Source organism: Oncorhynchus nerka, linkage group LG16, assembly GCF_034236695.1.
Source record: "Oncorhynchus nerka isolate Pitt River linkage group LG16, Oner_Uvic_2.0, whole genome shotgun sequence".
In the NCBI taxonomy this organism is placed as follows: domain Eukaryota; kingdom Metazoa; phylum Chordata; class Actinopteri; order Salmoniformes; family Salmonidae; genus Oncorhynchus; species Oncorhynchus nerka.
Window position 1 is genome coordinate 24,665,909 of NC_088411.1, and position 26,237 is coordinate 24,692,145.

Genomic DNA, 26,237 nt, shown 5'->3' on the forward strand with positions numbered 1-26,237 from the left:
AAAGGCTAGAGCTGGCACTGACCAATTCTTATATATCTGAATGAACAATAGGTGTAACCACTGAATGGAAAAGTTTTTTTAATCAACTCAATCTACCAACATGATCTGTAATTAAAATCAGTCACGAGACCAAAATGTTCTGGGAGAAGTTGTCGTCTGAATTCACACCCATCCCATCTCTCTCCCAGCCGGCAACTCCTCCTTACCCCTCCTAACTGTTACCACCGCCACTAAGTCAGTAATGAGTCTGTCCTTATTATATAGTGACAAGCAGCACGACTACCTCATACACCACAAATAGTGTTCAGGAAAAACTGTAGGCTGCTGTACCGTCTCAACACAATAAAAATCCCACATTGACTGGCAGAAAGTAAGGTTGAGAAATGGAGTCAGGCTGCTTTTAATCCTAGTGTTCTCTGGTCTGGGACTGAGTCTGTGGCACAGCTTTTCAATCTGTGTCCCAAATGAAATCCCAATTGAAATCCTACTCCAGAGCCCTGGTCAAAAGTAGTGCATTATGTAGGGAATAGGGTTCCATTTGGACCACAGACTATGTTATTGTAAGCACTGGTCCCGCTGGAAGACTAAACATTTGTGTGCGGAAAGGATGAATCATGAGGCAGAACACACTGTCCGTGCAGCTCAGACAGAACAGAACAGACTGCAGCACCAGCTCTCTGCCTCAACGCCCCGGCTGCTAGTTAGTGCACATCTGGATAGAGCGGATGAACTAAAGAATGAGAAAAAAATGGAGTACAGACTGCAGCTCAAGAAATAACCCAGCTCTCTGCCTCTCTCTCTCTCTCTCTCTCTCTCAGCACCAACCCCAGTCACTAGTAACAGACACATCTGGCTAGATGGGGGGGGGGGGGGACTTGGGATGATTATAAAATGGAGAGAAAATAAAATAATAAAATGGAGCCAATAGATAATGAAACTTAAACACAAAAAATGGTTCATATGGAGATCTCTCTGACAATAACAGCACAATAAAGCAACGTTTAAAAATGATTATAGTCCTAAATCAAGAAAACAAGAAAAGGGCCATTATTTACCATCATGTTGGTAAATAACATTTTATCCTAAAAAGATCATGCTCTATTATACTGCAAGTAGTAAGTTCAGCCTCAAAGCAACTTGTGAGGCAACATCCTCCCAAGATCTCTGCACTGCAGTATAAACGTGTCTGGATGGCCCAAGGGTGTAAGCTGTGCGGCCTCCTCGACTGTGTCCTAAATGGCACTCTATTCCCTGTTTAGTACACTATCTAGGGAATGGGGTGCTATTTATGACGCAACCCTCCACCGCAGTCACGACCCTCTTGAGGGCTAGCCAGAGAAAAGACCCCCTCCCACACTCAGCCCCATTGTTTTCTTTGAAAATCAGGATGGAAGAACCAGGGTCGCACCGCTGGAGAACAGAACTGAAAGGCCTCACACAACAACCCAGACCTTGCTCCGAGTATCTGTCAGGGTTATTTTCTGGAAAAAGTGGGTTGACACATGTTAATGTTGGCTTTTTGTTACCTTGTTATTAGCATATCATTTCCATGTTATTATCTTATTGCCACTAGACTGCCATGTATGGTTGGCTAGATTTAGGTAGATGCTGTTATTTTTGTATTGATTGGTTTTGGTATGACGAACAGCATGTCAAATCATGTGAAACCATGTGATTTTGAAACACTTCACATGTGATATTTCACATGTGAAACCATGTGATTTTGAAACACTTCACATGTGATATTTCACTTGTGAAACCATGTGTTTTTGGAACACTTCACATGTGATGTTATTTCACATTTTCACAAAGATGAGTTGTTATGATACACATACAGTGCTTTTAATACACAGTACATATCTGACGTAGATGACTACATTGTGTATGTTTATTTATACAGTTATTATTATTCAAAATGTCCTCACCTGGGATTTGAACATTCCAAATGTCCTGCTACACCACCATGCATGTGTTAATAATTGATTTCAACTGTATTCCTACACTTTGTACTTCAAAGTTAATCTCAGCCTTGTTAAAACAACACTCATGAAAAAAAACGAATATATTTATCATAGTGATTCAGGAGTAACATTAAAGCAGGATAATATTCCCCACCAACATTAGACAACTATACAGAAAAACCCCAAATTGCTGAAATAATTAAATGGAATCAATGATGAGAGAATAGTCAGAATAACTATAATAGCAGTGCAAATGGCCCTCTTTTACTAAGTGCAGATATGTATTATAGGTATTGAATGTATACAAGAAAGCTATAGCCCATTTGGTGTATCAGAAAGGTCAGTATACATCAAATCCAGAGGTTGGGAGTTCAAATCCCAGGTGGGGTCATACTTTATCTGAACAGCAATAATGCATGAAAAACATGATCACATGTGAAGTTTCAAATGTTAAGTGTTTAAAAAACATGTTTTCACGTGAAATATCACAAATGAAGTCGTCTGAAAATACTTGTATTCACATGTGTAATGTCACATGTGAAGCGTTCCAAAAACACATGTTTTCACATGTAGAAACACATGATTTCACATGTGGACACATGAAACGTGACATTTCATAATTGTATATTATAGTTTGATTACATTTTAGGGTATCTGAGGATTAATAGAAATGTATTTTGACTTGTTGAAACAAAGTTTAGGGGTAGATTTTCGGGTTCCTAACCTGGCATGTTGCGAGTGGATAACTCAAATCGATGGCGCCAACTAAACTGACTTTTTGGGATATAAAGAAGGATTTGATCTAACAAAACGTCACTACATGTTATAGCTGGGACCCTTTGGATGACAAATCAGAGGAAGATTTAATCACTATTTTACCTTTATTTAACTAGGCAACTTCTACAGGCTAGACGTCCCGCTAGCGGGACAACTTCCGGTGAAGCTGGAGGGCACGCAATTCAAAAAAATTATCTTAGGGGCCTCCTGGGTGGCGCAGTGGTTAAGGGCACTGTACTACAGCGCCAGCTGTGCCACCAGAGACTCTGGGTTCGCGCCCAGGCTCTCTTGTAACCGTCCGCGCCCTGGAGGTCCGTGGGGCGACGCACAATTGGCCTAGTGTTGTCCGGGTTAGGGAGGGTTTGGCCGGTAGGGATATCCTTGTCTCATTGTGCACCAGCGACTCCTGTGGCAGGCTGGGCACAGTGCACGCTAACCAAGGTTGCCAGGTGCACAGTGTTTTCTCCGACACATTGGTGCGGCTGGCTTCCGGGTTGAATGCGCGCTGTGTTAAAAAGCAGTGCGGCTTGGTTGGGTTGTGTATAGGAGGACGCATGACTTTCAACCTTCGTCTCTCCCGAGCCCGTACGGGAGTTGTAGCGATGAGAAGAGATAGTAGCTACTAACAATATGATACCACAAAATTGTGGAGAAAAAGGGGTACATTCTATAAAAAATCATCATAATAATCATAAAAATTATGGATATTTAACATTTCCGGTACATACTAGGCTACCTATCGGTTGAAAGCTTAAATTCTTGTTAATCTAACTGCACTGTCCTATTTACAGTAGGGTTTACAGCGAATGCCATGCGATTGTTTGAGGATGGCGTCCCACATCAAAATATTTTTCCACTGGCGCAGGTTTCATAAATTCACAAATTGGGTGGCAGGTAGCCTAGTGGTTAGAGAGTTGGACTTGTAACTGAAAGGTTGCAAGATTGAATCCTAGAGCTGACAAGGTAAAAAATATGTTGTTCTGCCCCTGAGCAAGGCAGTTACCCCACTGTTCCTAGGCCATCGTTGAGAATAAGAATTTGTTCTTAACTGACTTGCGTAGTTAAATAAAGGTTTAAAAAATATATATATATGTATATATAGTGTTCAAAAACGAGTATAATAGATTGCTGTTTATTAATAATGTTTTGTTGTTGCATTTAACTGCCTAAATTTCTGTTATTAAGGTAATATCCTTAGTAGGTGATGTCAGAAGTCAGCATCTTGGAGAAGTGGGAACTCAGGATGATAGACACATTTCCTACTAGTAATTACCAGCTGGAGGGTCGTTCAAGTTATTTTTTTCCCAATCATATGTGGTAAATTCCCACTTCCTACCTAGTTACGAATGCACCATTATGCTGCATTCACATGCTAGTCGAAATTAGGAAACTCAGAAATGTCCAACTTGCAAACTGGTTGTAGTTAATCAAGTGGCGCATTCAGCAAATTAACAAGTTGGAAATGTCAAGAGTTTCCTAGCTCCGACTAGCATGTGAACGCGGCTATTCTGCACTTTGAAATGTAGGTGGGGGAGGTGTGCTGGTGGGTACTCATTAGTATATTTGGGGGCATGGTCTAAAATATGTTGTGTTTGTGCCAACTGTCAGTCGGAATGTTGTACCAGTTTACATGGTTTTATTGTTACGTTGATCAAGGTTGTCCACCTCTTTTGACACTGTCAGTTCTGCATTCTTTGTAAGAGCATGTGACAATCAAGAGCTGTGAAGTGCCTATTGGGCATTTTCAAGTAGTTTAATGGCAGCTGGTTCACATGAAGTTCATGTTTAACTTACTAACTAGTAGTTTCCAGGTAAAAAATGACAAATTCACAGCAACAAGTTACCATTAACTTACTGGAAATGTACAATAACCTCTTTACAATGCAGCTCATTACTGCCACATTATTTTACAACATTTGAAGAATATACAGTGTCAAAGGTACTTAACTTGTATTGGCATAACCATCAAACACTTCAACTGTTACAACACTTCCATTGACGGTTGGCACAAATGTACATACAGTGCCTTGCGAAAGTATTCGGCCCCCTTGAACTTTGCGACCTTTTGCCACATTTCAGGCTTCAAACATAAAGATATAAAACTGTCTTTTTTTGTGAAGAATCAACAACAAGTGGGACACAATCATGAAGTGGAACGACATTTATTGGATATTTCAAACTTTTTTAACAAATCAAAAACTGAAAAATTGGGCGTGCAAAATTATTCAACCAAGCGGTTGTGAGTTCAAGAGCGTCTGCTAAATGACTTAAATGTAAATGTAAATGTAAATCCCAATTGAGGTTATATTCAGCAAACAGCATCATACTGTACTAACACATTCAGTATCATAGTCATGTTTACATGTTGTCACATTTATTTCACATGAAATTGTGTTTTCACATGTGCTCACATGATGATTTCATGATTACAGAGTAGGCTTACTGTGCATCAAACACTTTGTTTTCTTCCTGTCTTAGTCGCTAAATATCTCTATGTAAACTCTGATTGTTACACATTCAAGCAGTGGACAAAGGTACTTAAGATTTTTTTTAAATATATATTGTATATACAGTAAATGCACGCTGTAAGTGAAAGCATTTTAAAACTCTTCCAACTGTTCCTAAACCACTGGTTTAGGTAAATAAATGTTTCTGCTGTGTTAAGAAAGCATCATATTTTGTCTACCCAGATGAGACAAATGAACAGTGGTGGTCTGAGGAATCTAAACCAACTGTAAGAGATGTAGTCAGCATGTCCATGTAAGGTACTGGTACGTAGGTTCCCTGCTCTCTCTCAGATGGAAGCTAGGGTCCCTCCCCTAGTGCCTGTTCCTATGTCTGGTGTGTTGCCCACCAGTGGACCATATCCCTCCCTGGATCTGCATGTTGGAACTGCCTCACTAACACAAGTTGTATATACAGGAAGAAATGGGGCTGTACGGGAGGATGAGGGGGCTATTGTGTGGGGGTTGGGGTTAGGGTAGAGCTTCAAGATTAATAGAGAAATATGATACTCTGTATTATTAGCAAGGGAAACATCTGAGAGGAGGAGAGGAGGGAAGTGCAGCTTCATGTATTCTACAGGAGTGTGAAAAGAGCTCGGGAGAAAAACTGTGGCTCTCAAACACAAAACTGGTTTTATAGTTTTACTGTTGTCATCACCCCTTACCTTTTTGGGGGATTTGACCATTTTTTTGTCTGTAGTTCTGAACATTTCACAAGTGCATTTTCAAGCATTCCCTTTTACGCAGGGTTGGGGAGTAACTGATTACATGTGTGCAAAGCTGTCATTGTTTAACACTTTTTTTGGTTACTACATTATTCCATATGTGTTATTTCATAGTTTTGATGTCTTCACTATTATTCTACAATGTAGAAAATAGTAAAAGAAAAGAAAAACCTTTGAATGAGTAGATGTGTCCAACCTTTTGACTGGTACTGTATATTCATTGATTCTTGAACATTGTCATTTATAAATGCCTCATGAGCTTAGTTCAACTGTCACACTCCATGAGATCCCAAAATAGAAGCTTGTTTTTCTCCAATGTTTGTAAACATTGTAAATGTAAATGAACAACGTATAGCCTCACAACATGGTTACAACAATAATGTTGATATCATGGATGGTCAGTCCTTGCTCTGTCTATTAATCTGAGAGTGGTTACAATACTCCAGGCCCATCCTTCAGCTTTTTACCAAAACAGAGGCAGGGTGGCCGTTTTGTTATTGTTTCATCTGTGGATTTGCTCTTTAAACAGCTGCATATGATCAAGATGTCAAAGTGTCACCAATAAAAAAGTAAACAATAGGCCTATAGCAAATTCAGCACATGGCATTCATTTTTCAAATGTAAATAGCACTTTTCAGTAGTTCTCAAAGCGTGCCATTCCATGAGCGCAGCATTTATTTTTCAACTCGAATCAATGAGCCCAATCAGTCCTCCATAACATAAACAACAGAGGAGGGCTGGCTCATAAATCCTTAGTTTTGGGGCTATGCTCAGGTAAAACAATTTGGCTAGTCTATACTTATACATATTTCCAAGTCCTAGTCTTGAAGATCAAGGGGTATAACATTTATTGGAATGACTGGAATTCTGATAGACTTTTGTTTTTAATGTAAATAAATATTTTTATCGTATTACTATATGTAGTAGAAAGCGATGGGTTAGAAGAAGCCTACATAACCAACCCATAAAGTAAAATGTAACATCCATATATGGCCAGCTATGTAAACTTTAACATTGATTTATCCTGCAATAGATGTCGTTCAATTGGTAACATACATTTTTGTCTTCTTCTAATGCCTCTTAAGGGGAAAGGAATCTAAAAGTAACAATGTAATCAGATTACGTTACTGAGTTGGGGTAATCCAAAAGTTACGTTACTGATTACAATTTTGGACAAGTAGCTAGTAACTATAACGGATTACATTTAGAAAGTAACTTACCCAACTCTGTCTATGGCATAGATTAGAACCGAAATATACATCTCTGTACAGATACATCTCAAAAGATACATCTCGATTACATAAGTGTGCTGATCTTTCTCCTTTTTTCATCTGTGTACATCTAAAATTCTGAGAACAAAGGGAAATCAGCAAGCTCAACTTCTCCACTCATCAGTTTTCAGCACTGGAAAAAAATATATATATTCTTATCCTCCTGCTACTTTAATCTATAATGTAAGTTGGGAATACACAATAGATTGTGGTACTGTGGTTTTGGAGGGAGTGATTTGTATTGTTTTCATGTGGCAAGATGGACTGTGTTTCTATCCTGCGGCTATGATCTGTCAGTGTCACTCAGTTTGAGATTGAAAAAACAAACTATCGACAGCACGCTGGACACTCTTGTATGCTCCTCAATGTTGGATCTTAAACTAGTGTTTTGGTCAGTAGACCTTCATCAGGGTTTAGAGAGAAGTACTGTATGTCTTTTGCTCTCCTCTTTTGGAGGTCTTCTCTCCTTTCACTCTATTATTGCATCCCGGAAAGGGGCTTGTCTTTGCTCCAACTCATTCCTCTACTTTGACATAAATTATTACTCCTATAGGTACTGTAACTGCATCGGCTTCCTCCATCTCCCCATTCCTGGGCTTGGTTTGGAGGGCAAGGGTCAGACAGTTGTTGTTGCCAGGTGCAGGAATCTCATGCCTGAGACATAGAACAGAAGAGACTTGAGGCACACTACCAAATTCTACAGTATACACATTCTAAAGAACACATACTCAGATTATGGGCTCTATTCAATCCGTATCGCGAACGTTCAGCATTACAGTGTGATTGAAGTTTAAAGGCAGTGTTCCCACTTTAGCGGAGACTGCATTCATGGGAAACGCTGCATATGTTGGCTCAATCGGAAATGACCTTTACATTTCTATCACGCAATCTGTAACGCTTCAGCCATCCAGATTGAGTAAAGCACGAGATCACCTCTAGCCTCTACACTCTTCTTACAGCCACATTACAATGGACAGTGGAATGGAAAAACAATGGTTGATCTATCTCTATTAACAATGTGACTAAACTCTGTGACGTGTCATATGCAACACAAAAGGTGTTTTTCGGAAAGAGTCCACAATGTTTACACTAACTGAACAGAAAGGAAAAACGTTCCTCCAAACATCTCCAAAGAAGTGTCCTTGCCTTGGTTTACACAAATCACTGCATACACCAACTGTTCTCCTTTTTGTGGCCTCCTATACTCTCCTCTCCAAGCCTCAGTCTCTTTCTCTCATACTACTCTCCTCCTCCAGAGAAGAACATGAAACATAATTTAAAATGAGCAACAGTCCCACAGGAAGCATGGGACTGCTGAAATGGGAAAGGGGAGGAGCTGCCAAGATGCATTCCTCTGCTTTGAGTCAGACGTAAAGCTCAGGGGAGCTATTCGAGACTCCTCCAAAGTGACAGGACGCCACTGCCAGATCCCTGGAGCTGGAACGCCAGCATGAAGCATGCTGCCCAGTCCAGACAGGTACTGTTGCAGAGGTTGTGAGTAAAATAGGAGAGGAAAAACACAAAGGTGTATTCAGGGTTCAGTTCTCTTAAGTTGTGTTCCAAATGGAACTCTATTATCTGGTCAAAAGTAGTGCACTATATAGGTAATATGAAGACAAAATTGTTTTACAACTGTTGGAATCATCCAAGATAACATTTACAGCAGGCTGTTATTACAGCCCATGGCTCCTTATAACAGCTTTTATTAATGCATAATGACTATTATATATTCATAAACACATAATTGGTTTATAGAACAAATAGTGGGATGTAGGCTACTAGTCTGCCCTAGTTAGTTTATTGGTCAAGCTTAGATGTGGCCATTATTTTTGCAAGATTGTTGGAATGGGAGCTGGCATCTTCAACTCCACTATTTGTGCCGTGAGAGAACGTTCTATGTCCCAAGTGGCACCCTATTCCCTATTTAGTGCATTAGTGCCATTACGGACGTACCCTATGACTGGGGCCTGTCTGTGTTTTTCTCTCCGGATGGAATGAAGAAGGTGTAGCTACAGACAATGTTGAACTCGTCTTGACTTGGGGCCTGATACTTGACACGGCCAAAGTCAGATGAGTTCCATTCCAAAGAATCATCTGTTCTACTGATGCACAGCTAATCTGAACAGTCTGTGTGTTCTGTGTGTGTTTTCAACCTGGCATATGCAACGTGGAAGAAAGAGGAAAGTAGCAGTGTTTTACATTTATTGGGCCTTTTAAAGAGTGAAAATGGTTGGACTGGACACTTTCAATGGATGGGACTTTCCATCTAGACTAGATAAACACAGTCGATAGAGTTTGGCCAAAGTCAAAGAGAAACATTTCAGCAGAGCCCAAAAAAGAAGTCTGGTTTGGTTTCCTCCACAGAAAGAAACACAGACATGGAGAAAAATGTGTTTACTCGCTTTTATTTCTTACAGATTTACATGGTTTGGCAGAACAATGTAGACACACTCGCACGCACGCACACACACACTCAATGTCTGCAAAATCAGAATCACACAAAAAGCGGGTAAATGGTTGAGATGTGAAATCCCAAGAGACTGCTCTGAGAGATGGAGGGAATAGAGGGAATAGGTGAAAAGGCTTGTCAGTTTGGATGTGACACTCCCCACTCTTTAGCACCATCATTATTACGTCTGGTTGATCCACTACTTGTGTCTGTAATCCATTGGTGTCCTCTCCACGCTGCTCTGACTGAGCCTTCCTCTCGTCTCGGCTGTCTGCTCAGGCCCCTCAGATTGGAACCAGCTGTGGATGCTGGCTGCAGTACAGTGCTGAGGAGAAACACACGTACACATAGTGCTGTGGAGAGAGAGGCTGGGTCTGGCAAGCCCAGGGGAGGAGTCAACATCTGGAACCAAGGAAGGAGAAAGTGAAGTGGTGAAAGAAAAGAGACCCCAGCAACAAGTCTGTTCTCTCTGTCCGCTGCTGCTGCTCTGAGCCAATGGGAGATCACCATGTTGCCGAGTTAGTCAGAAGGAGGAGTCGAAAATACATTCTGGGAACTTTTTAAATTGAATTCTGTAAAGGGGTTGGGGGGTTGGGGTCTATTCCATTATTCACATTTTTCAAAGAATGTATTTACTTCTCAACAACATTGAATAATTAACTAAACTATAGAGGCCAGTCATAATTTGGATGATATCCCTATGTCTACAGTAGGCCGTAATCTGTTAGGTCTTTGACCAACCATAGGGATGGTAACAGTGCCCATTGAAGAGAAACCACACCACTGCTCTCCCTTGATACAAGCGTGTGCCTCGGCATATCGCTTACAGTATGAACAGCCCGTAGCAGTAATGGGGAAGAGGATATAGAAGAGGTCCGCCTATCCAATAATCCTCTGATAAAGTGGTGCTGTACAGTACCAAATTAGTTATTTTTATTACTGCCTTCATGAATACTTCAGGCTTACTCTTTCAGGACGTTTAATTACTACCACACTGTACTGCCTCTGCCCCATAAATGGCATGGAAAAAGTTAGTGTCCAATTATCTTCCTACAGAGTTGATTACTTTTACAGTTTTTAAAGACTCCTTCTAGAGAGTAATACCACACGCACACGGAAAATACCAAGGCATTTTTAACTCAAATACTTCTAGTAAGTTTAACTCAAAGTTAATGAAACATCATTATTACTTAAAATGTTTGTGGCTCAAGACTAAATGAGAAGTTACACCAACTAATTTATTTTAAGATATGATAAAAATCCCAGCATGCTCTACTACAGGTGGATTTTTGGGGAATTGTTTTTAATATCTGTATTTTTGCACGTACAAAATGTTATGCTACACAAAGATAAAAAAAAAAAAATCTGAACTAATCCGATCATTTAATTTTTGCACCCATGACTGAAATGGTTCTTCCAGTTTAAATGGCTTAGGTAGTTTCCTGTCACTGCTTTTAACCCAAACAGTCATTATAACTGCAGGTTGCGGGTGAACACAAATATCAAATGTTGGATAGCTTAACGCTGACTAGATTCCAATAGGAATTACACATCACTTTGCAAGCCAGCATAATGTGAACTACAGTTAGGGTTGCCAAATTCTGGTTAATTTCCAGGTTTTTCAAGAAATACTGGTTTGAAGATTACTGGAATTTTGGGGGGGAACGTTCGTGGAATTTTGCAACCCTACTAGAAGGCCTGATGTGGCCTGTAAACTTTGAGTTTCAGGCCACTGTATGAGGCCTTATGATATATATAAAGGTTCAATTATAGTGATAATATTGGCCTAGGAACTCACTTCGAGAAGTGACAAATACAGTCATGGATGGTAACTCTACAATTCAATCGAAAAGGCAATACATACTGGGCAATTATTAGAGGCGTGGCTTAGTGGGGGCGTTACTTTTAAGTATACAGTGCCTACGGAAAGTATTCAGACCCCTTGACTTTTTCCACATTTTGTTAAGTTACAGCCTTATTCTAAAAAATATATATTTATTTGATTTATCCCCATCAATCTACACACAATACCCCATAATGACAATGCAAAAACAGGTGTTTATAAATGTTTGCAAATGTATAAAATAAAATAGAAATATTATATTTACATAAGGATTCAGACCATTTCCTAAGTAGTTTGTTGAAGCACCTTTGGTATGACGCTACAAGCTTGGCACACCTGTATTTGGGGACTTTCTCCCATTCTACTTTGCAGATCCTTTTAAGATCTGTCAGATTGGATGGTGTGCGTTGCTGCACAGTTATTTTCAGGTCTCTCCAGAGATGTTCGATCAGGTTCAAGTTCGAGCTCTGACTGGGCCACTCAGGGACATTCAGAGACTTGTCTTGAAGCCCCTCCTGCATTGTCTTGGCTGTGTGCTTAGGGTCGTTGTCCTGTTGTAAGGTGAACCTTCGCCCCAGTCTGAAGTCCTGAGTGCTCTGGAGCAGGTTTTCATCACGGATCTCTCTGTACTTTGCGCCGTTCATCTTTGCCTCGATCCTGACTAGTCACCCAGTTCCTGCCACTGAAAAACATCCTTACAGCATGATGCTGCCACCACCATGCTTCATCGTAGGGATGGTTCCAGGTTTCCTCCAGGCGTGATGCTTGGCATTCATGCCAAAGAGTTCAATCTTGGTTTCATCAAACCAGAGAATCTTGTTTCTCATGGTCTGAGAGTCTTTAGGTGCCTTTTGGCAAACTCCAAGCGGGCTGTCATGTGCCTTTTACTGAGGAGTGGCTTCCGTCTGGCCACTCTACCATAAAGGCCTGATTGGTGTAGTGCTGCAGAGATGGTTGCCCTTCTGGAAGGTTCTTCCATCTCCAAAGAGGAACTCTGGAGCTCTGTCAGAGTGACCATTGGGTTTTGGTCACCTCCCTGACCAAGGCCCTTCTCCCCCCATTTGCTCAGTTTGGCCAGGTGGCCAGCTCTAGAAAGAGTCTTGGTGGTTCCAAACTTCTTCAATTTAAGAATAATGGAGGCCACTCTGTTCTTGGGGACCTACAATGCTGCAGAAATGTTTTGATACCCTTCCCCAGATCTGTGCCTCGACACAATCCCGTCTCGGAGCTCTACGGACAATTCCTTTGACCTCATGGCTTGGTTTTTGCTCTGACATGCATTGTCAAGTGTGGAACCTTATATAGATAGTTTTGTGCCTTTCCAAATCATGTCCATCAATTGAATTTACTACAGGTGGACTCAAACAAGTTGTAGAAACACCTCAAGGATGATCAATGGAAACAGGATGCACCTGAGCTTAATTTCGAGTCTCATAGCAAAGGGTCTGAATACTTATGTAAATAGGGTATTTCTGTTTTGCTTTTTTATACATTTACAAACATTTCTAAAAATCTGTTTTTGCTTTGTCATTATGGAATATCATGTGTAGATTGAGGAGGGAATTTGTTTTTTTCTCCATTTTAGAATAAGTCTGTAACGTAACAAAATCTGGAAATGTCAAGGGGTCTGAACACTTTCCGAAGACACTGTACCTTACTAAAAAAAAATGTATTAGTGCACACACTCACCATATTCCTTATGGTAGGTTTCATCCTCAACTGACCTGCCTATTTTAATTCTCAGACTAGTGCTCTGAGAGAATTATATGTAAATGTAACATATCTCATTCCCAGTCCTCTGTCCAGACTGCTGTATCCTGACACTCAGGATGGAATTCAATCTTAACACATCTGACATTTGGGGTAATGCATTTTAATGTGTGTTTGATTTGGACAGCAGTGTGTCCCGGGTTGAGGGGAGTTTACACTCGTAAAAGTTCTAAAACGTGATTCTCAGGTATGAATATAAGAAATAAGGCCAGATTTCAAACCTAATTGCATATTTTCTGTTTTGTTTTTGGGCACTTTTAGAGTGATTTTCACTTTATTTTTCTGCAATAAATCTAATTTACTCTAAGTTTTAACAGCAGGCCTAGATGCAGATGAGGGATACATACAATACGTATAGATGGATGGAGGGACGAGTGTGTAGTGAGAGAGGCACTAGCATCCCACAGCCTGAGCCAACCCTAACAGAGAAGGCATTGTCCTCCTGGGTCAAATTCCCCAGTCCTCCATTACCTCCATTACCAACCCACAGCATGCCCACCAATCTGTCCGGGAGGAAATGTTCATTTAGTCCAGGAAGTCTGTGGTTTCCCACACCTTGTAGTTCAGAAATGCGTTCCAAATGGAACCCTATATTGTGCAATACTTTTGACCAGAGGCCTATGAGCCCTGGTCAAGCGTGGTGCACTAAATAAATAAGGAATAGGATGCCATTTGGGATGGAGCCCAGGTCTAGTCCAAAAAACAGGTTGTTACACAGGTTATAACAACATAGGTGAGAATAGTAATGGTAGGCCCAATAGGGTCTACAAGATAAATGTAACATCATTTACCTTTTAAATAACTTAATTGTCTTCTGTGGTTGAGTTGTTACTGTGCAACAATGCAATGGCTCCCAAAACCACAGTGAATTTTCAGGTCTATTTATTGCTGTAGTGCCGTTTGTTTTGGGTTCGAAGTTAGCCTATGTCCCTATTGGCCCAGGTCAACTGTCTGCACTACACAGAGAATGTCATTTGGGGTGCAGTCTAATAGCTTTTTTTGTGTAATAACTTGTTCAACTTTGACCGATGTTGTCATTAGTAGAGGAATTTGGTAAAATGTCACAATGACATCACTGAAGGGGTAAAATTAAGTATTTACGACGCCAGGACAGCGGAGTCAATCACCACCTTCCGGAGACACCTGAAACCCCACCTCTTTAAGGAATACCTAGGATAGGATAAAGTAATCCCTCTCACCCCCCCTTAAAAGATTTAGATGCACTACTGTTCCACTGGATGTCATAAGGTGAATGCACCAATTTGTAAGTCGCTCTGGATAAGAGCGTCTGCTAAATGACTTAAATGTAATGTAAATGTATTTTCTGAAGTGAATATTTTCTTGGTTTGAAAGGCCAAAGCAGTTGAACTTCAAAATCTTTCTAAACGTCTCCCTTCACATACAGCATTTCAATTGTGTGAGTTTCCTCAATAGCTTTGTCCTCTGACCTGTAAATGTCCCATAGTGAACCATTATGCATTTATGTTTATTTTCATCTCAATATGATCATGTCCATTGTAGAAAATAAATGGATTTGTGTTCAGTTTTATTGTTATTATATGATATTGTATTTGTAATACAGAGATACATTCTGTTTTATACTGAAACAAATATCCAGTTTGACAGTGGGCTACAATGAATTATAAATGGTCACTTATAATCAAATCATGTTTTATTGGTCACATACAGATGTTAATGTGAGTGTTGCGAAATGCTTGCGCTTGTAGTTCAGATAGATTACTTGTTAGATATTACTGCACTAACTAATTCCCAACAACTACCTAATACACACAAATCTAAAGTGATGGAATAAGAATATGTACATATAAATATATGGATGAGTGATGGCCGAGCGACATAGGCAAGGTGCAATAGATGGTATAAGGTGCAGTATATACATATGAGATGAGTAATGTAAGATATGTTAACATTATTACGGTTGCATTGTTTGAAGTGACGAGTGGTCCATTTATTAAATTGGCCAGTGATTTGAGTCTCTATGTAGGCAGCAACCTCTCTGAGTTAGTGATTTCTGTTTATCAGTCTAACGGCCTTGAGATAGAAGCTGTTTTTCAGTCTCTCGGTCCCAGCTTTGATGCAACTGTACTGACCTCATCTTCTGGATGATAGCTGGGTGAACAGGCAGTGGTTCAGGTGATTGTTGTCCTTGATGATTTGTTGGGCCTTCCTGTGACATCAGGTGCTGAAGGTACCACGCCTGAAGGTACCACGTTAATCTGTGCAAACAATTGTACGCAAGTATAAACACCATGGGACCACGCAGCCGTCATACCGCTCAGGAAGGAGACGCGTTCAGTCTCCTAGAGATGAATGTACTCCGGTGTGAAAAGTGCAAATCAATCACAGAACAGCAGCAAAGAACCTTGTGAAAATGCTGGAGGAAACAGGTACAAATGTATCTATATCCACAGTAAAAACGAGTCCTATATGGACATAACCTGAAAGGCCGCTCAGCAAGGAAGAAGCCACTGCTCCAAAACCGCCATAAAAAAACTACGGTTTGCAACTGCACTTGGGGACAAAGATCGTACTTTTTGGAGAAATGTCCTCTGGTCTAATGAAACAAAAATAGAACTGTTTGGCCATAATGACCATTGTTATGTTTGGGAGGAAAAAGGGGGAGGCTTGCAAGCCGAAGATCACCATCCCAACTGTGAAGCACGGGGGTGGCAGCATTATGTTGTGGGGGTGCTTTGTTGCAGGAGGGACTGGTGTACTTCACAAAATAGATGGTATCATGAGGGAGGAAAATTATGTGGATATATTGAAGCAACATCTCAAGACATCAGTCAGGAAGTTAAAGCTTGGTCGCAAATGTGTCTTCCAAATGGACAATGACCCCAAGCATGCTTCCAAAGTTGTGGCAACATGGTTTAAAGACAACAAAGTCAAGGTATTGGAGTGGCCATCACAAAGCCCTGACCTCAATCCTATAGAATATTTGTGTGCAGAACTGAAAAAGCATGTGCGAGCAAGGAGGACTACAAACCTGACTCAGTTACACCAGCTCTGTCAGGAGGAATGGGCCAAAATTCACCCAACTTATTGTGGGAAGCTTGTGGAAGGCTACCCGAAACTTTGACCCAAGTTAAACAATTTAAAGGCAATGCTACCCAAAACTGACTGAGTGTATGTAAACTTCAGACCCACTGGGAATGTGATGAAAGAAATAAAAGCTGAAATAAATCATTCTCCCTACTATTATTCTGACATTTCAAATTCTTAAAAGAAGGTGATGATCCTAACTGACCGAAGCCAGGGAATTTTTACTAGGATTAAAAGTCAGGAATTGTGAAACTGAGTTTAAATGTATTTGGCTAAGGTTTATGTAAATTTCTGACTTCAACTGTATATGTTTTGATTGATTCTCCATTCCGTGAGCTCATAGTCCATGCCTATGTAGCAAATGTGAAATGGCTAGCTAGTTAGCGGTGGTGCGCGCTAGTGGCGTTTCAATCGGTGACGTCACTTGCTCTGAGACCTTGAAGTAGTGGTTCCCCTTGCTCTGCAAGGGCCGTGGCTTTTGTGGAGCGATGGGTAACGATGCTTCGAGGGTGACTGTTGACGTGTGCAGAGCGTCCCTGGTTCGCGCCCAGGTCGGGGCGAGGGGACGGACGTAAAGTCTATACTGTTACACCTATTGTATTGTTTTTTAACTTAGATATGCTCATATTTTCCCTACACTAGTCCATAGTATACAAAAATATAGAAAACCATGCTCGGACACTGTTCCATGAGGGAGCAAAAGGGGGCTTAGCCCCCTCAGTTAAAACTTGTTCCCCCTCAGATTTAGTTTTATGCCCCTATATAAAAATATCAAATAAGTTCAAATGATTGTGCTTTGTCAACACAATGGACAGAGCTTGCCGAAGTGTGTGTAGGGGGGCTATGGAAAGCCACTGGGCGGTTAGGTGACTCCTTTGGGTTTCCATAAGAAGTGGGAAAAACGCTGTGGTAGGCTAAGTGTATAATGATATACACTGCTGCCTGTAATATTTGCTTTGGATTTATAAGGGCGGGGTCAAGCCTACAGATGAAGCTGTTTCACTTAACTCTGCCTCATGCCCCACCAATACAGAGTTTAGTTAGCTTCCTAGCAAGCTATAAAAAGCTTTAATGTTATTAACCTTAGCAGATTTAGCTAGCTACAACCAGCTAATCTGCCACGATGGATATCAGAAATTGGCTTTGCCAAAGCACCCAAACAAAGCCAAAGGAGAAGGGGAGCAATGACCAGCAGCAGCAGCAGCATCAAACCACCAAGGCTGCCCGCCTAGCCCAGCTGCAAAATATTGCAGGACAAAGTAAACAGAGTGCCATATGTTAATTGTTTCAACCACCAGCTTCACTTATTGGTCGTTCACGCAATGTCATCTGAGAATGCGCTGGAGGAATGTTTAAATGTCTGTGACTCACTCTACAAGTTGTTAAAGAAACAACAGTGGTTGCCATGTACACTGGAGAAACCTTGGAATGGCTATTGGATCAAAGGTGAAGCGGACACCTGTCTACTGTGTCAGTGGTTGATAAAAGTTGTGACAGCATTGTGGAGTTGTTATCTGACGTTGAATGCATGCGTTCGTTCAACACAGAAATAAGCAGCTACAGGGCTGCTGAAGGCGGTGACGGACCCCGGCTTTAAGTTTATAGCCACCATGGTGGAAAGAATCTTCAGTCTTCTCCATCCTCCAAACAAATTACTCCAGGCAAAAGCAACCAATCTTAACACTGCAGTCAATGGGGTCTGCAGTGCATTGCAGTGCATCGAGCTGAGCTCTGACACCGAGTTCGAAGCCATTTGGGCACAGTGCAGTGTCAATGGCACTGACGCACCGCCAGCTCCAAGCAAACAACAATGTTATGTAGGTACAAATCTCCAGCAATACCTGGTGAACAGTACAGTAGGCCAGCAGGACAGAGGAGAAGAGACTGAGTCTAAAATACTGAACTTCAGCATGTTGGATGCGGTCATTGGCGAAATGTCGGAATGATTCAGCGAACGCAACAGCCAACGAGGGGAGGCCCTGTGTGCCCATGACCCAGATAGCCATGGCTTACTAGATGTAAAATAAAAAGATGTAACCATTGCTGAATCTAAAGCAAAACAAATTTGGTGGAAGCTGAGTTTAGTGTCGCTCGACAGTTTTTGCAGACTGAAATCCCTCGCTCCAAATGGACCCCACTTGATTTCCTGCAACAATTCTTTGGGCCTCTGTCTGCTATGCCGACCGTGCTTACTGCACCGAAACATGGACTGACTTTTGGGCCGTCCACAGCTACATGCAAAACTAATATTCGACTTTGACAAAAGTGTTCAGTCAGCACAGAAGAAGCATCCTACACCCAAGGAAAGCTCAACTAATCCAATTGGCATTCGAGGGGGATCTTCCAAAAGTATTTTGGTGAGAATGGAATGATCGATTACTCAGGAAAGTTCCACAGAGCATCAAGGAGGCCGCAACTTTTCTGAAAAGGTAAGAAACAATCTACCTGGTAGTTTTTTATAAGAAATCTTGTCACTTCTTAGCCAAAAGCATTTGAATGCATGTGTATTGTGGTATAGCATGATATAAGCAGAATTCCATATAATTCCATTGCAATGACCCAAATGACGCCCCTGGGTATACTGTAGCTACATTTATGTTTCATCATAGAAATAGATACATTCTATTAGGGTTTTGATTGATTTGTGGTTGTAAATGGAACTCCGCCCTCAACCGTAAGGCTCTCCAGAGGGTAGTGAGGTCTGCACAACGCATCACCGGGGGCAAACTACCTGCCCTCCAGGACACCTACACCACCCGATGTTACAGGAAGGCCATAAAGATCATCAAGGACATCAACCACCCGAACCACTGCCTGTTCACCCCGCTATCATCCAGAAGGCGAGGTCAGTACAGGTGCATCAAAGCTGGGACTGAGAGACTGAAAAACAGCTTCTATCTCAAGGCCATCAGACTGTTAAACAGCCACCACTAACATTGAGTGGCTGCTGCCAACACACTGTCATTGACACTGACCCAACTCCAGCCACTTTAATAATGGGAATTGATGGGAAATGATGTAAATATATCACTAGCCACTTTAAACAATGCTACCTTATATAATGTTACTTACCCTACATTATTCATTTCATATGCATACGTATATACTGTACTCTACATCATCGACTGCATCCTTATGTAATACATGTATCACAAGCCACTTTAACTATGCCACTTTGTTTACTTTGTCTACATACTCATCTCATATGTATATACTGTACTCGATACCATCTACTGTATGCTGCTCTGTACCATCACTCATTCATATATCCTTATGTACATATTCCTTATCCCCTTACACTGTGTATAAGACAGTAGTTTTGGAATTGTTAGTTAGATTACTTGTTGGTTATCACTGCATTGTCGGAACTAGAAGCACAAGCATTTCGCTACACTCGCATTAACATCTGCTAACCATGTGTATGTGACAAATAAAATTTGATTTGATTTAGTATTGGAAACTTGTTTATGGTAGGCTGGCATTGCGTAATTGATTATGTGGGTCAAATTTGATTTACAGAAGTGTATTGTGCCATATCACAAGGTGTTGCTAAACTCATGAGCGGCATGATTTTCCATGTATGAAGCTGGCCTATAGGACTATTTATTTGGAAAGACAGCTGTGCATGTCTACATCTAACTGTAGTAGGTTGTAGGCTAGATTTGTGTTATTTGGAAAGACAGCTGTGCATGTCTACATCTAACTGTAGTAGGTTGTAGGCTAGATTTGTGTTATTTGGAAAGACAGCTGTGCATGTCTACATCTAACTGTAGTAGGTTGTAGGCTAGATTTGTGTTATTTGGAAAGACAGCTGTGCATGTCTACATCTAACTGTAGTAGGTTGTAGGCTAGATTTGGGTTATTTGGAAAGACAGCTGTGCATGTCTACATCTAACTGTAGTAGGTTGTAGGCTAGATTTGGGTTATTTGGAAAGACAGCTGTGCATGTCTACATCTAACTGTAGTAGGTTGTAGGCTAGATTTGGGTTATTTGGAAAGACAGCTGTGCATGTCTACATCTAACTGTAGTAGGTTGTAGGCTAGATTTGGGTTATTTGGAAAGACAGCTGTGCATGTCTACATCTAACTGTAGTAGGTTGTAGGCTAGATTTGGGTTATTTGGAAAGACAGCTGTGCATGTCTACATCTAACTGTAGTAGGTTGTAGGCTAGATTTGGGTTATTTGGAAAGACAGCTGTGCATGTCTACATCTAACTGTAGTAGGTTGTAGGCTAGATTTGGGTTATTTGGAAAGACAGCTGTGCATGTCTACATCTAACTGTAGTAGGTTGTAGGCTAGATTTGGGTTATTTGGATCTCCATTTAACCTTTTGTTTACTGCGTTGTTTACTGTTAATGTAACTAACCTAAATCTAGATTGTGTCATGTCTTTATCGGTCTGACATTTAGTTAACTAGGCCTAATACTTGGTACCGTTGTTTTGTTCTGTTCTCATTTGTTCGCATTCACAGTTGTGTCGGTATTCTAAGCCAAACTGCTGTTCAGTGTTTTTGCTTGCATGCATGAATAACTAAGCTACTACTTTCAGCATTTAGTTCATATTATTTTGTTAAGACAGCGGTGTGTAAGACTGCATTCACATAGGCTGTTTGTAATAGGTGAATTACCCTGTCCATCTTGTAGTCTATATTCATTACCAAAACGGCCTTGTATGTTAGGGCGCTGTCCATTGTGCTGATACAGCACAGCTGAGATGGGCTACAGATTTCACGCCAACCTGTCAGTTCAAAAGCACTCAATGATCTCAGAGTGTCGGTTTAAACTGTTTGTGGTATAACCTGATATAAGCAGAATTCAATATAATTCCAATGCAAGAACCCAAAAATTGTGCCCGATAGCCGATTTCAACTGTCCCCTTAGTCACTTTATCCTGGAACCTGGTCTTACCATGTTACATGTTTACATTAATACAATATTAAATGATTCACATTAAAACATTTAAAACTTTGACACAGTGTAAGTGGTGCATACATATTCAATGATTACTTTCCATTGGCTTTCCATTGTAATTGTAAAATGACATACAATATGTATACATCCCTGGGAAACTCTGTCAAACGTTTTAACCAAAAGTGTTAACCATTTTACCCCTCCCAGAACATTCATACTAATGTTCTAGGAATGAAGAGGTAACCAGAAATGGTTTGTTGGGATTCCATCTCCTCAGCTTGTCATGATGTCATCGTATCAGAATGAAACCTGCAGTTCAGACTTAGTCCTGCGGAGGAAGTAGAGAGCAGCTTTACTGTTAACCTAGCAGGCGTAAAAGAACCGCTTGAGCAGTCCCTACCAGTGGAGGCTGCTGAGGGAGGATGGCTCACAATAATGGCCGGAACGGTGCGACTGATGGCATCAAACACATGGAATCCATCTGTTTGTTGTATTTCATTTCCTCCTATTGCACTCCAGCCATTACCACGAGCCCGTCCTCCTCAATTAAGGCACCACCAACCTCCTGTGGTCCCTACATGCGGTTTTCAGAGGAAACGGAAGCTATGTTGAAGATGCTGTATCCCTGAAAACCGGATGTTAGCGGTTTCTTCTTCTTTTTCGACCCTGTATAGGCTACCTTACTGTAGAAGTAGTGTGTAGGGTGAAGCTGGCCCTAGACACTGATCTTGGGTCAGTTTTAAATTGTCCCATCTTGTGATTTAGGTTAGGAAAGTTCAATTATAGGGGAAACTTCGCTCCGGAGCGTAGAAATGGAGTGGTCTCACTCAAGCTTCTTACCCAGCCTGGCCATCTTTCTGCTTCTTCTTGAGGAAGAGGAGGTTGATGTAGACGATGTGGTCCAGGACCGTGGAGGCACACAGGAGACCCCCGTGCAACGCTCCAGCTATCCCACGGCTGAACACATCCTGCCCTGGAAAAGGTACATCCACACAAACCATATAAGGTAAGGCAAAGACGGCCTGAAGACATGCAAGCTCCTTCACATACAGTACATTTACATCATTTAGCAGACGCTCTTATCCAGAGTGACTTACAGGTGCAATTGAGTCTAAGTGCCTTGCTCAATGGCACATCAACATATCTTTTCCACCTAGTCAGCTTGGGGATTGTTGCTGGCCCAATGCTCTACACCAATAGGCTATCTGCCACCCAGTACATTTGAAAAAAATCTAAACAAGAGTTTGTAACTGTAAATATTCTTCACAGAATTTGACTATATAGCTCATACAAAATAGACTTTACGACTAATGCACATTTTGTCTCACTTTATAAATGATTGAATCTTTATGGAGAAGCATTAGAGGAAAAGCTCCAGGAGTGTTACCTGAGATAGAGGTTTTTGACAGGGGTGGAGCAACGCTTCCTGGCCACAGCCTCAGCATGGAAGCGGCCAAGGTTGTGCTCAGCAGAGTACATGGCCCCGCGCTGGGCTCCCAGGTAGTGCATGTTAGTCAGGGGGGGGTCGCAACGTCCTGGAACACCAACTGGAAACAAACAGAGCATAGAGACGTTATCAATTAACATGGATTAACCTCTAAAAAGCCGCAAACACAGACACACAGAGAGACAATATACACTACTGTATGTTAATTGAAAAACACTTGTTCATACCTTTTCCCTCAGCTTGGGGAATAGGGTGCATGCCCAGTCAGGGATAGTTTGCCAATTTAATTTTGTAGTTGGTATAGTCATCTCCCCTTTTCCTTACTGAGGTATCTGTCCATTCCTCAAACCACTCGTATTTCACCATGGTCAACATCGTCATGCAGGATTTCCCTGGAAATGTAACATGGTATACATCCGACACGTCTGCAGCACTTATCAGGTGCATCCTCTTTACTCAAAGAACCCTTCCATTCTACACAAAACAACAAGGCTGTAAACATCTGAAGAATGCTGGAGTGATGACGCATCAATGAAACTAATCTCCATGTACGACTGTAAACTATGTAGTGATGCCATAGTAACTGCTTGTACTCATTGTTTATGCAGCAGCGCCACCTTGTGAGTACAGAGGGCGATATCATCTCATGTCAATTCTGAAAGAGGAGTGCCTGGTCCTTACGAGCCATCCATATCATTCTTTTTGAAGAGCCAGAAGTTGGTGGAGACAATACCCAGCTCCTCTTGGGTTCCATCAAAGCCAGAGAAGACCAATAATGATCACCTGCCATGTTTCATCATGTCCAAACGTTCCTGGATGTCTGTTAGCAAAAAAATGTGTTTTACCATCAACCCATAGCAAGACTTTACAGTAGTAAGCTAGAACATTATAAGGCAACACCTATCGACTGATCAATCGATCAATCAACTGATTGAAATCCTACATGCTGTTAGTTTGTCAGTGTAGCTCACCTGGTTTGGTCTGGGTCTCAGGGGGCAGTCATTTCTGGAAGGTGGTGAACAGACCACAGTTGGAGATGATCACAGGAGCATGTACCTCCACCTCCTCCTGTCCCTTTCTCACCTTTACACCTGGCAATGGAAACAAACAGGAGAAGACTCAGGAAGACATTGTATGCCTTTGAAATATCAACATGATCTCCTCATGGAAATATATTTTGTGATTAGAAATAGGACAAGCTTCTTTAAGTCTTTGTAATTCTTGCATGCAGAAATAAGCGATGGGACACTTACTCTCCCAGCACAACAAGGGAAGACTGTGTGGACTGTGCATGTAATTTGTCTTTGGGCTGTTATTATAGAGTTTTCACATATGTCCTATGTTTCAGGGACTGAATCAAAACAATTAGGACTCTGTTTGTCCATTGTGAAACCTGCTATGGACCATATCGTGATTGTCAGCCGAGTGGATCAGCGGTCTAAGGCACTGCATCTCAGTGCTTGAGGCGCAGTACAGACACCCTGGTTCGATTCCAGGCTGTATCACAACCGGCTGTGATTGGGAGTCCCATAGGGCGGTGCACAATTGGCCCAGCGTTGTCCGGGTTTGGCTGCTGTAGGCCGTCATTGTAAATAAGAATGTTTTCTTAACTGAATTGCCTAGTAAACTTTTATTTATTTAGGGGAGCCCAATTGAGACCAGGGTATCATTCACAATGGTACCCTATGTACAAACATATTTACAATCAAGAAAATGAACATTCCAAATAAAACAAGAATAAAAAACCTACAAGGTACAATTACAATACTACACTTTCAACAAATAAACCATTACAATCAAAACAACTGCAATCCTCAATTAATTCATTTAACACCAGAGTCCTAAACTTCCCTAGCGGCACCAGGGAATCAAGATGCAAGGAGGTAGGGGCACTAAAACTAAAGGAGGATTTACCTAAATTGGTCAAGACCAGAGAGACCTCAAGAGTTAACCAACCCTGCAAGTGAGTTTGATAGCTCATTCTTTTATACTTCAGCAATGAAGTTAAGTCAGTTGGAAGCTTGTGTAGTAGAGCTTTGTAAACTTAAAGGAAGTAATGAAGTGATCTACAGGACTTCAATGATGACCATCCAACCTTTTGATGCAGTGGTGAGTATTAAAACGTGTCCATTGTGAAACGGATATGGACGATATCTGTATTCTCACCATATGCTGCCCCGTCATTGTTGACCAGGATCTGAGTGACGGGTGCCCTGACCAGGACGTTGCCTCCAGACTTCTGGATGACAGGGATGATGTGGTAGGAGATCTCATTGGCTCCTCCTTTAGGGTAGTACGCTCCTCTCTTGTAGTGTTGCAACAGAAGAGCATTGATCATTACACTGGAATGGGGGGGGGGGGCTCAGTTTGTCTTGGGCTCTTTCCAAGCATAGAATATCATTCTGAATATATATAGAATAATACTGAAATAGTGGAATGGAATAGTATAGTTTAGTCTAGAATGCAATACAATAGAATCTAGAACGTTAAGACCAAGTACCGTAGAAGAGGTAACTGAAGATAACGTGAAGGTCCCAGTACCAGAGAGGGTATAGATGGAGGAGCAGAGGTTTGTGATGCCAGACTTCAGCAAGAACAGAGCCAGCCACTGGGGGATCAGCTTCAGAGAGGCCAGATAGTGAGTCTTCTTGGCTGACACCTGGCATGATATTAAAGGACATTTGAGGTAAAAAGTTATTATACTGCAGTGAAGTCAGAGGGTAGTCCCAACCAGGGCTTGAACCTAAGAACTTGGGACTGTCAACCAAATGCCTCAGCTGTTACACCAAGAGATCAAAATCTCTGGATGAGGTTGCTAGGTGATGGGTTGAGGTGACTACCATACTATTGATACTCATTTGATCACTTCAGTGTTCTCATTACCAACAAAGCCCCTGAACTGAAAAAATAAAGTACCTTCATGATTTTGAAAAAAGTTTCAATGGCAGTGACATCGTCTGGAAACTGATTTTTAAGGTGAGCATCCAACACTGTCTTGCCAGAGAAGATGGTGTACTCGCGGTGTCAAAGTGATGGTCCAGCTCCACAAACTCCAACTGGCCCTCTGTGATCTGGTCGAAGACAATACGCAGCAGACTGCTGGCCGATGAAGTGGAGACCTGGATGGGACAATGGGGATAAATCATGCTTCAATAAGATGTTACATCAGGTCACAAAGTCATTGACTGGGGCACCACTATCTGGGCAAGTGGCAAAAACATAAACCCGCCTGTTTCTACAATTAATCTTCTTAAAGATTTTAAACCTAAACCTTACATTAATCACATTGCTAAGTAAACATTAGCCTAATCCTAACCTTAAATTAAGACCATGTACATTTTCAGGATATAGCCAATTTTGTTTGTAAATGAATTACATTTAGATGGCATTTGTGTTCATTTCAAATGTGTTCACTCCAAAGCAATGCATGATACATTTAATACTTGGAATAAGTCATAGTAAACGTTCTATGACATGTGTCTATTGAATACAAGTTATCAGTGTGAGAATGAC

The 26,237-nt window shown here is 41.3% G+C and overlaps 1 protein-coding gene across 1 annotated transcript; it reads right to left on the minus strand.

The window, feature by feature from the left end:
- Positions 1-21,229: 21,229 nt before the first annotated feature.
- On the minus strand, positions 21,230-25,870 carry si:ch1073-13h15.3 (inactive all-trans-retinol 13,14-reductase). Its single transcript, XM_065002317.1, is given in 12 exon segments — positions 21,230-22,253; positions 22,666-22,798; positions 22,801-22,824; positions 22,952-23,003; positions 23,005-23,174; positions 23,360-23,544; positions 23,696-23,815; positions 24,891-25,085; positions 25,210-25,260; positions 25,263-25,383; positions 25,641-25,747; positions 25,750-25,870. Coding segments are annotated over 12 exon segments (1,419 nt in total). The 3' UTR covers positions 21,230-22,113.
- Between the last annotated feature and the right edge of the window lie 367 nt (positions 25,871-26,237).